Genomic DNA, 13,337 nt, shown 5'->3' with positions numbered 1-13,337 from the left:
GTGGCAAAATTAAAATCCACCCATTTGAACGACAGGGTTATGAGTAGCGTCAAACGAATCGACACATACGGAGCACAGAATTGTTTTCCCAGCTTAATCCTAACATGTATGAGGAATTCGCACAAACGGCCTTTGGTCCTCGAAACCTTGATCGGGTGCGACCTTCGGGAAGCCTTTGCGGGCGAACCAGTAGGCGTAGATAAGTGCGGGCGGTACCGAACGAATCGTGTTTCGTCATGTACATGTTGGGGCCAGAATTCAGGACCTAGGATTAAATCCTATATAACTCGAGCTCAACAGCCCACTTCTAGTGGTAGGCTAATATGTGGGCGATGGTTGCAGCTCGCTGCAATTCGCACCGTAGTGTGCGCCTACTCCCTGATGCGGACGAAGGAACCATTGCAGACGTATTGGCCTGTCGCTGCAACGGCCCACGTGGAGCCAAGGCCATAGCTGATGTCATTCACTCAAACCATGGTTGAGAGCACCAGAATCGTGCCGCACGAATACGCCAGTCACGTGATATTTTGTTTTTATTTCGTGGGCTTTCTTTAGACTTTACAAAAAAAGGTACACGTGTTGCTTTCTTTATCCAAAATAAATTTTCACAAGGTGTGCTTAAACTTTACAAATAACATTTATTGTCTAAAGGCAACAGTAGCAAGAAGATATAACAAAATAAGAATAAAGGTTAACATCAATTGAAGGGAAAAAGGAATGTATCTCTCTTCATAAAGATCGCCTCTGGTCATGTACGGAACAGATCGCTAATCAACAACAGGTCATTTTATCCCCAGACCTCAGACTAGGCAATCTTTAGATTCACAAAAAGACGTGTGGAATCTCATAGTTTATTATACGCTTAAAGATAAGGAAAAACGAAAGTGTGAAGCATTAGAACACGCTGTGAATGAAAATGTTATTTAATCACTGGAAAATTAAAAAAAAATCTAAAAGCAACCACAATAGAACATATTCAGAAACACAGTAGACGGACAGAAGTGAAAACAAGGTCAACAAAACAGAAATTGATAAGTTTAAAATTAAAACTCAACTTTGCAGAAACTGTCAAATTTTTTATGAAAACGAGGTTAACAGCAGTGAAGATTTTTCACCCTCTGTTCGCAACGCAAAAGAACAAAAAAAAAATATAGAAATAGGAGAAATCAAGAAAAGATGCCGCCGATAAAGTCGTTTAACGGTTAAGTTTCACGGTGAGTTGTATTTCCACGGCCAAAAATAGGCATGTCTTCCTTACACCTACTTCAATATAAAAAAAAAATAGGAAAATAAAAAAGCCAAAAACAAAGCACACGTGTAAGAGGTACGCCTGGGCTGACCAAAACTTCGCGCATATCACTCATTAAAATTATTAGCGTAATACCGTTCCAATCTGGGTCCCCTTGAATCGTTATTACTAGGTTATTATTATTCTCACAACTAAATTTCATAGGGCCGGATAACAGAATCGTGGCTAAAGGCGATATAAGAGACATGATTCCCTCAAACTTGTATGAAAGAGAACCGACGAAGGTTTGAGGGGGAGCCTCAGTTCGCAAGGCGACGTTTTTGTAAGGGGATTGTCCCCTTATAGGAACATTAGCTTGAAAACTGACCCTTTCTTTCAGTCATTGTTCGGATCTGTCATATACTGTAAATATCCTGTTCCCCTCGTCCTGCCCTGGTCCCACAAGCGAGCTTATTGGACGCAACGTAATTGAGTCACTAGGCTGAGGCTTGGCTCTACTGATAGGTTTAAGCTCCCTTTCATTACGTACCTGACGTTGAGGGGATGAAAGAATCTTTTTGCAAACTTGTTTTGCTAATGCAATCATTATTACAGGTTGCGTATCTCTCCCTCCATGTTCTGACCAAAGCATAATTTAATCATTCTTTGGGGATATTAAACATCATGGGCGAAGTGGGCGCGTAACTCTCATGCGCAAGCATCTTTTAGTGCAGATATTTTGCACATTTCGTAAGCTGTTAACTTCAGGGCGTAATCAGACCTCGTTCATGGTTCCGGTTTCCATTTGCTTTTGGTTGCTAAATCAGCACTCTTTTAATTTTGGCCACGTTACGTCACACATCAGCTCACACATAGTTACAATACCTACAGTTGTAGGCTTCGCCATGACGGAAATGACCACCAAAAAGCTTTAAATTCAAATCTAATCAAGTCGTCTTAACGTCCATGCGTGGTGTAGAGGTCGTATGCCAGGTTCGGTAATTAGGTGTTCCAGGTACGATTGCCTTGCCACCTTCCCATCTGACAGCTAACCAGTTCGCAGTTGGACATTCGGATAGCAATCTATACTCCCTTCCATGAGTGCAATCCATGCGACGTTCCAACTACCGCATGCCGGAGGTATATGTTCTTGAGGCTTTTCTCTCAATGCCCACTGCACAACCATGATGACGCCTATTCGCCAGCCCACCTACCTTCGTCCTCCGCTTTCCGCCGTACGTTTTCACTTCCTCTTTTTAGCCGCTACCCACCTTACTCTCCGGATGCCCCAGCAGTATAGCGCTCACATTGCTTGGTATGCTTCCAATTCTTGCAATAAGGCGGATACTCGGGGCACCCTATTCCAGTCCACTTAAGTGTCGCCTTTCGTGCAGGAGGCGATCGCGTTAAGGAGTCTCTACGAATCTCAAAGCTGCCATTCACCAGACCGGCATGTGTGAATACTTTGCTTCCGTGATTCATTAAGGCATGCAAATGCAGTTTACAATAAACGCATCGTTTGATTTCGTGCCTAAATTGATACGTCCTTCCAGCTTCTGCCAAGGACAGAAACTTGCTAGCTGTACCTACAATGAAATTGCAGGATTACGTTTAAGTCTACTTAAGAGCGTAAATGCGAAAGCCACTCTATTTATGCTAATTATTATCTTCTCCCTGCTAATTTTCGGCTTGTTTAAATTCTATAAGAAAATATCACCAACGTCATTACTTACTATATTACAGGCTATCATTATGACTCTTATCTACTAGCTGGCATAATCACTATCACTAGAATTAAAAACTATCACTATTCTTGCTATCACCAGCATCAGTATAACTACATTCACCGTCATAACTACCATCACTCGCTGCCATATGAGTGCACATCTCTAGCATTATTATTACCTATTATCATCACTATCACTATCTATTCTATAACTACTTTTAGTATCATTACATATTTATTCATTTACATACATGCTGCTGGCCATTGCTGAGTTCCAAGTAGGAAGGGCAACTGCAGCTAATACAGTAACAATATATTACTTAGTATGTTAACATATCAATTGTTGCTTACCATAATTACCATACAACTGATGACTGAAGCAGAGTGGCCTGATAGGCGACTTGGTTGAACATTATTGTAAAACAGTACTAGAACACGGGCTGATAGAAAGGAACAAACATATATTGCGCTGAACTGACACCTGAATTTTTATTCATGAAGGACATATTTTTATACACAGCGGTTGATAAAATCTCGGCAACCAGTTCCATTTCGTGTCCTGAAACGTCACCCCTCAAAATGATGACAGAAGCTCCCGCGGGCATATTATTGACTGACACACTCTCTACACGACATCCATGAGCCGATAAGGTTTTCCAGAAGATATAAGCATTCCAAGAGAATTATTTCGAACCAAAAAGAGATCATGAAGATGACGATATTTACACAAAGGGAATCAAAGGATGTCCCTTGCCCTAAGGGAAATGAGCTGCAACGCTTGCGTTGCTAAGCCCGTAAAGAAAAGCTATGTTACATTTAAAAAGAATGGTCCAAACCACTCTCTTCTACATCGCAGGCAACATCACCGGAGTGCAAGACCCTGCCGATGTGCCTGAGAAGTGTCGCCAGCGCTGGAGCATGTCGGAGAACCCCGACGACATCATCTGTGTCCAGTTCTCTCCTTCGTTCGGTCAAGCCGACGGCAGCAGCCTGGAATACAGACTACACAGGCTCGCGAGCAAAGAAGTAGCCGAGGTTATCCCGCTTCCACACCCTGACAGCTTTTTCTTACTCAGGGACAATGTAACAGCAACTATAATGGGTGAGTGACAGATACTTTCCAGCTGGGGCGGATGCCTGATATTGACTTTCTGCAGTCTAGGCAGGGCAATGTTTAATTGTGCTCTTCTCTCCGAAGAGTGCGCACATGACATTGCTCTCTTCCTGGTAAAGGCGCCAAAACAGCGAATGAACCATTATTACCGAGCCGTTCCCTTTGACAAACTTTGATGACTTTTGTCAAAAAACATTTTTTTTTATTAGCAGAACAGCGTTATAGGCCTAATTTTCTAGAAACTCCGGCATGAGAGTTGTGAGCAAAGACTCTGGACACGGATTTGGCAGGTGGTAGCTGGCAATTGACCTCGCCTTGCGCCTATTGGTCGCGATTCACACAACCAAGTGACATAGATGATTTGGCAGGAGCTGCTTGCTAACTCGGGCTTCCCAATTCAAGTGTGAGGATGAAGAGAATCGGACATTTCAGGATTCTTGCATTCGTAGCCAGATATGTTGCCCCATATAGGCCACTAGGCGCATTCGTGCGGCTTGTGAATGCGGAGGTGTTTTTAGAAAGTACAAATATTTAGGACAAGGGCAACTGGTTTTAGATTTGTTTTAGCCCTGGTGCTATATTGGGGGTTATGGCAGAATGGGCATGGGCAGGACATGTAGTGCGAAGAGAGGATAACCTACGGTCGCTTAGGGCAACAAACTGGATTCCAAGGGAAGGAAAGCGTAGCAGGCGGCGGCAGAAAGTTAGGTGGGCGGATGAGGTAAAGAAGTTCGCAGGGGTAAAATGGATGCAGCTAGCATAGAACAGGGTTAATTGGAAGAATATGGGAGAGATCTTCGCCCTGCAGTGGGTATAATCAGGCTGATGATGATGATGGCGGACACAAGGCAAACTGCTTTAATTAGTTCGCTGATTAACTAATTACTTTATTTCACACATTTTCATTTTATAAACAGTTTTTGCTGAATTGTAGCTCGTCCTCCAAACAGTATAACCGCCAAAATTGTTTTTCAAAAACTTGTAGCGAGCACTACAAAGCGCACAAATCTAATCCTAATAGACAATTTCACACCATAGCACAGCGCCTGTGACTTAGCTGCATCGAGAGATTTTGACACTCTGCTGGCGTCACATGAAAGCCAGATGGACGCACTGCGGTCGTTGTCACTTTCGTTTCGACCCCGGTCCCGTTGACAGCCGCCGCTTCTGTACTCACTTGCGCTTGCAGTCCGGCCTCAAAGCGCGCAATGGCCCAGTCCGCATTGGCTGGTACTGTGTTATTGGGTGAAACCGTCTATTATGGTGACATTTGTGGGCCTTGTAGCACCACTACAATATTTTACGATAATCTTTTCTTGTGGCTATAGAATTGGAGGATGAACTCTAATTCTGCAAATCCAGCATACCCCATAAAGGAAAATAAGTATAACTGATTAACGTATTAAATTGGTTAGTCATTAACTGAAGATGCCTTATGCGTCTCACCTGGTAACCCCAGGACTAAAAGTGATCTTAAGTCAAAACTTCTGTATATGACAGGCGTTCTTTCACATAAAAAGATAGGTAATCATTGTATTCTGAAAAGTATATGTGAGGAAATAAAAGTACGTATAAATATATTAGAGATTTGGTCAGTTTCAAGGTGCTTCAACGCAAACTAGGATCCTCAAAGCAGTCGTGGAAGGGAGACTTTAACGATGTCACGTGACACCCATAATGGAATAGTTTCAGGTCAACCAATCATTCAAATTCCCTCTGTGCCGTTTATTTATCCACGAAAGGGTGCAGCTTGGAGTTTTCCTCCCTTGAAATGCAGGTCCTAAATTCTTATCGAATGCTTATTGCAAGTAATTAAACATTTGTAATAAATAATAATTGAGTAATTTTTCAATAATTGACTACTATTTCGAGCAGTACAGTTGAGGGTAATTCAGTTATTTTCTTTAATGTATTTCCAGGCACTGATTACATCGGTGCAGAAAAGGCAACAGCTCTGAAGGATGCGTCTGTTATGATAAGATTGCGTCAAATATTTCGGCCGCACTATGGTACGCATGTGCTGTCTGGCATGTGGCGCTCTCCGCTGTCTTCTTTCTTGGTGTATCTTCTGGAATATGTGTCTAGTGAATGATGTCAGGAGCTGCACTAGCTTTTAGCCGAAGAATTTGACCTGTCTTGCTAGGCTTCACATTAGAACCTGCCTCAAATACTTCATAGAAAACAAGGGCATTCCATCTTTAGCTTTTTCGCAACTGTATCCGCCGTGCCTTCTCTCACAGCGTAAAGCGTGAACAACTTATTGCGGCGCTTGACAGAGGAGGTTGCACTTGGTTTGGATTGTAAGTTTGAAATTTCTAAATTAAGTGGGACTATGAGAGACACCGTAGTGGAGGGCTCCGGAAACATTGACCACCTGTGATTCTTTAACGTGAACTGACACCGTACAGTACACGGGCGCCTTAATTTTCGCCTTCATCGGATAGCGGCTACCGCGGCCGATACTCGAACCTGCATTCTTTGGTTCAGAAGTCGAGCGCCGTAACTACTGAATCACCGCAACTGGTGATAGGGGATGTACAAGCTGGCAACGAAGCAGTGAGTAACTACTAGCGGATGCGCAAGGTATTCGTACTGTGTGCCCTCTAGTACGTATATGTATAGTGTTAATTGTAGCGGCTGATGTCTTACAAATAAACTTTTCAGAACCAATGACGACTACTTAGAAAAACAACTCGTGTTGAAAATTAACTGTATGTGAAGCTTTCAAGGAGGCAGCACTAGTTTATTGTAGTTTGACCGAGTTTGTTTTAATGTGATTAATTTGTGCAAAGAAAGTAACGCGATTTAATCAATTACTCTTTTGTAATATAAGATATGTTTTGTTTGGCTTATGTGACCAATATAATAGTCTGTTGCATTTAAAATAGAGCAATTGTAATCGATTACTTACTTCCTATGACGTGTACAAGACTGATCCAGGCTGTTTGGATAATGAAGCAATGAAATGGCCTTCCGTCAGCGTTGTTTGTTATTGCTGCATGCCATGGAATAAGCTATTTCACCGAAATAATGACATCTTTTAAATAATTTTCTCTTCCGTGCTAACGGGACAACGATAAACTCGATTTCTCCAGAAAGAGCGGCGCTGCGGATATTCCGAGCTACAAATTGGCGGATTTCCAGATACAGGTAGAAGACGGCATTACATGACTATAGCTATTGATTGGCCGGCTCGGTACTGCGTCGCAAAGCCACGTGACATGGTAGAGGTTGCCAACCAGAGCTTCGCATTTGAGATGGGAGGGGGAGATGGAATCAAATCAAATGTGAACCTTGGCTACAGTTCAGACACGCTACACCAGCCTGGTTACAGAGGAGGACTAACTTATATGTGCTGATTGGTACGTGGGAGATATTAGTGACCGCAATTTGAAAACTAATAATTAAGCGAGCTTCAGACGACATGTAGGTGTACGCGGAACCGACAGGTATGCCCTAGTTGGGGACAATAAAAGTTATCGCGTAATACTCTTGAAGCCGAAGGCCCCACCTTGGTGGTTGGTGCAGTGGTTAGGGCTCTCGACGCCCAAGGATACAGGATCGAAGGCCGGCCGCGGCGGCCGCTTTTCGATGGAGGCGAAAAGCAAGGCGTGCGTGTGCTGCGTGATGCCAGTGCTCGTTAACACCTTCATGCGCTGCGTCCCCATATGTGGACCCGAATTTCCGCTTTTTAGTTTGCACCCGTAGCATTTGGACCCGCCCTGGGGAATACGTGGCGCCATGTCTTGTTGCTACAGTGAAATGTGTTTGTAAACGGCAAGTAAAGATGGACGTTGTAGTGTTTCATGGCGGAACGAATCAGCAGTTCTTATTTTTGCATGCCTCTTTCGAATCCGATGCCTATAATAATACTATTTATTGTAATGAATGTGTCAATGAGGGAACGTAGATGTTGCATGTCAGATTTCATTATCTGAGACATAGAAAAAGTGCTTCATTGAACTTTCAGAGTTCTACTTCCACACGGCGTCTTAATGCCGAAATTGTTAAAGTGTCCGCGGCGCTTCGTTACTTCGTGCAAGAGCAGTATGTAATACGCTGACTTGCATTTAAGTGTCACAGTCTTGAGGGCGCAAGGTATTCTCAGAAGAAAACATTTATTCATGTTTAATAATGCGAAAATGCAGAAAATGCTGAAATCTTTTCATTCATGTAGCAGTACTGAGGCGCCACGTTCACATATGTGGACGCGAATAAAATATAAATATTTTTGCGTAAACTTTTATATTTGAATTCATTCTGGCCTACTGAGCATGCATGGTGCAAAAATTTTTTTCCTTTCAGAAAAGTTTAGCCCAGTTGGAAAAAAACTGCAGGAAATTTTCTGTTGTTACCACAGAATTTCTGTGCGGTGTTTGACGGGAAACTTGTTGTGACAACAGAACGTTCTGTAGTAACATCAGAAATTTCTGTAGTTACAACAAAAAAGTACTACAGAACTACAGACAACAGAAATATACTACAGGAAAACTACAGAACAACAGAAAAGTACTACAGAACTACAGAAATATCTGACGTTCACGACAGAACTACAGAATATTGTGTCGTATTTTTGACACGGTTCTGCAGTTTTTTTTTTCGACTGGGAGGCGTCTGAAGAGGGAACCCCGGGTGGTGGAAATTTCCTGAGACCTTCACTACGGTGTCTCTCATATGCTGGGTCGCTTTGAGATGTTAAACCTCACAAACCAAACCAAACCAATCTTGAAGCCGATTCGTAGCTGGCGTCCAACTTTCGAGACCAGTAATTACCTCCAAAACAGCGCACAGCTACGAATGAGAGAACGTTCGAGTGATAATGGTGGTCATTTTTATGCCATGAACATGCAATACTTTCTACGCCGTTAATTTCATTGCAGAGAAGGCAATGCGTGAGCAGGCCAGGCTGGACTATGCTTTTCTTGAAAGCAAGAAGGTGTCAACGTTTTCGGTGAGTAAAAGTATCCTGAAAGCTTAATCCTTCAGGCCGGACTATCTGCATTTCTGGTATTCAACAGCTGTTCTAAGCGCAAACTTTACGGTTGGCGATGTCAAAAGGCACTACGCGGTACATCAAGCGTATGAAGTGAACAGGACCGTTTATTACCATTGTTCCCATTTCCAAGCGCCTCGGTATGTTATACAAAGCAATAAATCATCGCATACATTTCCAACTTTCACTACACGCGGCACTGAAATGTCATGTATACACGATGAACTTGAGGAACATGCCAGTAATGAATGAGACCTGTAATTCATGTGAAGTCACATTATTCGTATACCTAGGACACAGTACAGGACAGGCGGCAACGGTAAGATTAAACTGCATCGCCGCGCCGCCTGACGTTGCACTTCTGGCTTCGCGACAAACAGTGCGAATGCGGGTCCTTTCGCTCTTACAGAAAAATATTTCTCTTTGCTTCCAGAGTACTAGCTGATTACATACGACAGATGGCACCAGGTGCCTCTTTGTTAACTCACTACGCCATGCGCGTATTTCGACAGGGCGTGGGTATGGCGAAGCGTGCGCAGCTGGAATTTCCCTGATTAAGCAGATAACGTATCTTATGTGCCTAAGGGACAAATCGGCTCCGCATACAGAATTTTTTTCCTTCCTTAGCATTTTCTTTTTGCTGCTATCATACCGTGTGATGTTGAAATACAAAAGAGCGCACCGAAAACGAGAAGTTATTTAGCGCCCCCCTCAGGGGCACCTTGTGTAAACTAGGTGTTGGTGCTTGGCGCCACCACCGACCCTGAGCCCCCATACCGAAGCTGTCATACGTACCGTGGCGAAAGGTTGAGAAGTGGAGGGAAGAAACCTTGAACGGTGGCGGTCGAGGCCGTGGTCAAGTCTCGGCCGATGGGCTCCTCTCCTGTCCACCAGGCGAGGGGCTCCGGGACCTTGCTCTGCGTATAAGGGTGAACCAGAGGCGATATATATTAGGATCCCTTAGACTATCCATACTGCATGGAAAACCTATCTTTAAAAAAACCTGATCGACCTCCGAAAAGGAGTCGCACCCGAAGTGACACAAAATATCACAGCACCAACTGAGAACTTTCCAAAATTTCTTGTCCTGCGCTCTATAACAGAATCTAAACCTGTAAACGAACTGTCAGTCTTTCTGATTGCCAACTCGTTGAAGGCCATCACTGGGGCTAACTATAAAGCGAAAAAACTAGGATGTGGTGACCTACTAATAGAGGTATCAGACAAAATCTAGTCTGACAACCTCCTCATAGCAAAGACATTTGCTTACCATGACGTTCAGGTATCGCCCCACCGCAGTCTTAACAGCTGCCAGGGAGTGGTTTCTGAGCGAGACCGTCGAAATGAAACAGAATCAGATCTTCTTGAGGGCCTACAGAACTAAGGTGTAACAGCAGTTCGAAGAATAACAATCAGGTGAAAGAATGAAGAAATAAAAACGAAACATATTGTTCTCACTTTCAACCGAAGTACACTTCCTGAATTCATCAATGTGAAATTCATCCGATGCAAAGTTAGCCCATACATACCATAGTATATAAGAGAAATGCGCAACAACTTAGACAGGACACAGGAAGAAACACATACAGCAGTTCACGAGCGCTAACTGTTGTATGTATTTCTTCTTGCGTCCTGTCTAAGTTGTTGCGCATTTCTCTTATATACTATGCAGAACCAACTAGCCCGACAACACCCTCTTCTCAACCATACATGCCAAGCCCCCGCAGGTGTTTCAAGTGTCAGCAGTACGGGCATGGTAGCCAGACATGCCGAAGACGCCTTACCTGTGCAAAATGCAGCACACATGACCACGCAATCGATAATTGCAGTGCAACTGACTTCAAATGTGTGAACTGTGAGGGCACACACCCTGCGTACTCACGGTCCTTTGTGGCCTTTCATGCCTAAAAAGAAGGGATCAATCTGAAAGTAACCAATAATATATCATACGGAGAGGCGCGGAAAGAACATACATGTCTCTTCTCCGCTCCCTATGCTGACGCAGCCCGTAGAGGGGCCAGGCCGCGTCTAGTAACGGTGGGCATGCAGTGCAATGCTGCTGACGTGCTCCCACCACGGATCCCCACTAAGCAGCCACCGGCTGCACCAATCATTGCAATCCCGGAGGTCACTTTCTCCCAGACGTCCGGGACGCCAAAGACATCTGAGAGGGACTTCGGTCCCCTGGAAAAACCTCCTGCCTCCATGCCTTCACCAGAGGCGATGGAGGTGAGCGTGTACTCCGCAGCGTCAGTGGCGCCTAGGGAGTCTGCCAATGAGAGGCGGTGCCTGCCGGACCGCTTCAAATTGAAAACACATACGCCAGTTAAGCCACCTGACAAAGGCGGCGAGTATTAAACCTACTGTCGCTTCCACATCCCACACTTACAAAAATGGCTACTGAGAGCATCGTTTATTGGAACTGTCGGGGACTACTAAATAATCTGGATGATGTATATGAAATCCTTGCCGAGCACCAACCAAACATACCTTGTCTGCATGAAACCCACTTAAAACCAGCAGACACAAGTTTCCTCAAGCAGTATATTGTATTCAGGAAGGATAGGCAAAGCAGCACTCGCCCCTCTGGTGGCGTTGCCATTGTAACTCAAAAATCAATCCCATGCCGAAGCATCTCACCTAATACAGACTTAGAGGCAGTGGCAATACGAGCCTTAATTTTTGGTAAAATATCAATAGTGTGTTCTCTGTACATTCCTTCAGATTATAGGTTATGTAGCGAAAGTTTTGAAAAGCTGATTGATCAACTTCCAGAACCATGGCTGCTGGTCGGAGACTTTAATGCACACCATCCATTATGGGGATGTACAAGAACGGACTTCCGAGGTGTGCTAATTGAAAAATTCCTAATGTCCTCTGGATCATGCCTACTTAACACTAAAGAACCAACATACTACAGCATATTACATAACACATACATATCCATAGATTTAGGTATTGACTCCCCAATGCACTTGGCGCTACAGAGTGGGCTGTAATTAACAATGTATGTAGAAGTGACCATTTTCCGATCTCTGTAAAGTATGCAGGCAATGAAAAAAAAATGCGTCTAATTCTAGAAAGATTAAAGAATATGCAGCCAACTGGGAGATTTTCAGAGAACACTCATCATTGGCGTGCTCATCAGTTACTGACTTAGGCGTTGGCGAAACTTAGCGCTTGATCACGCTGCACATTATAGAGGCAGCAGAAAAATAGATTCCACAGACGTCAAGTAAGCCACGAAATAAACGAGGACCCTGGTGGAATGCAAAATGTAAGACTGCTCGTGAAACTCAAAACAGGACATGGTCGAAACAACGCCGATACCCCACAGCCGAAAACCTAATAGCCTTTTAGCGTGGAATGGCAAATGGCAGGCGTTTTCGACGCATCTCCAAGCGAGAAAGTTGGCCATCATTCCTTTCTTCTGTGAACTCTTATTCTGATGCACACAAAGTTCACAACAGGATAAGAGCACTCAAAGGATATAGCACAATCCCAGCACCCCTTGTCAGCACCAGTGGTGACTCTCTTGAGCACCAAGCAGACACACTAGGGCAACACTTTGAATACATATTCAGCTCAGCACACTATACAGATTCCCTTTTTCGGCACAAGGCAAGAGAGGAGAGGAAGCACATACATGATAAAAGACCATCCACAGGAGGGTACAATAGCCCATTCACCATGCAGTAGCTGAAGATTGCACTAGACACATGTGGTAACACAGCACCAGGTCCTGACAGGATCACATATGGCATGCTCAGGCACCTGCATGTGGACACTCTTGAAACCCTACTCTGCCTGTATAATAAAGTATGGGCCATAGCATAGAGTTCCTTACACTAACTAGAGGGAAAGCTGAGGGCGCTGCACTTCAGCCACCATGGGCGCGCTAAGAATCATGGGCCGGTGTGCTACTTGTTGCGGGACAGTCGGTTTTTCTCGGGTACGTGGAGTGGCGTTACTGCGATGTTTCTTTTTCGTCATCATCATCATCTGAAGGTGCGTACATAGACCGCGAAAGCCATAGTAGCGAAGGCGCAAAAGCAGACGTCGCCAATAAATGGTTTTTGTTTCCCGAAATGCCACTAAAAACTTCCTTAAGTGATTGCACAACCACAAATATTTTTGTAACGTTTTTTATTTCAAATTTTGCCAATTAAGTGCGAAATATTAGTATTTTTGCTGCTCAAAACTAAGCCAATAGGAGAAAGAGCCATCGCTTATATTGAGTAAATATCACACTGACGTGCTGTTTCTCTCTCTTTTT

At 43.9% G+C, this 13,337-nt stretch overlaps 1 protein-coding gene across 1 annotated transcript in view; it reads left to right on the top strand.

Moving 5' to 3' along the window:
• LOC146180840 (phospholipid-transporting ATPase ABCA3-like) overlaps window positions 1-13,337 on the top strand; it is a 170,033-nt gene that overhangs the window by 1,323 nt on the left and 155,373 nt on the right. Inside the window, exon 2 of the mRNA XM_084577709.1 lies at window positions 3,811-4,056. Within this exon, the coding sequence (XP_084433835.1) occupies window positions 3,811-4,056 (246 nt within the window). The remainder of the gene's footprint in view (window positions 1-3,810; window positions 4,057-13,337) is intronic.

This window comes from Amblyomma maculatum, chromosome 8 (assembly GCF_055883805.1).
Source record: "Amblyomma maculatum isolate TAMU_Amacu chromosome 8, ASM5588380v1, whole genome shotgun sequence".
Lineage (NCBI taxonomy): Eukaryota > Metazoa > Arthropoda > Arachnida > Ixodida > Ixodidae > Amblyomma > Amblyomma maculatum.
Note: the sequence above shows the minus strand (reverse complement) of the source record. Positions and strands in the feature narration are given on the sequence as shown.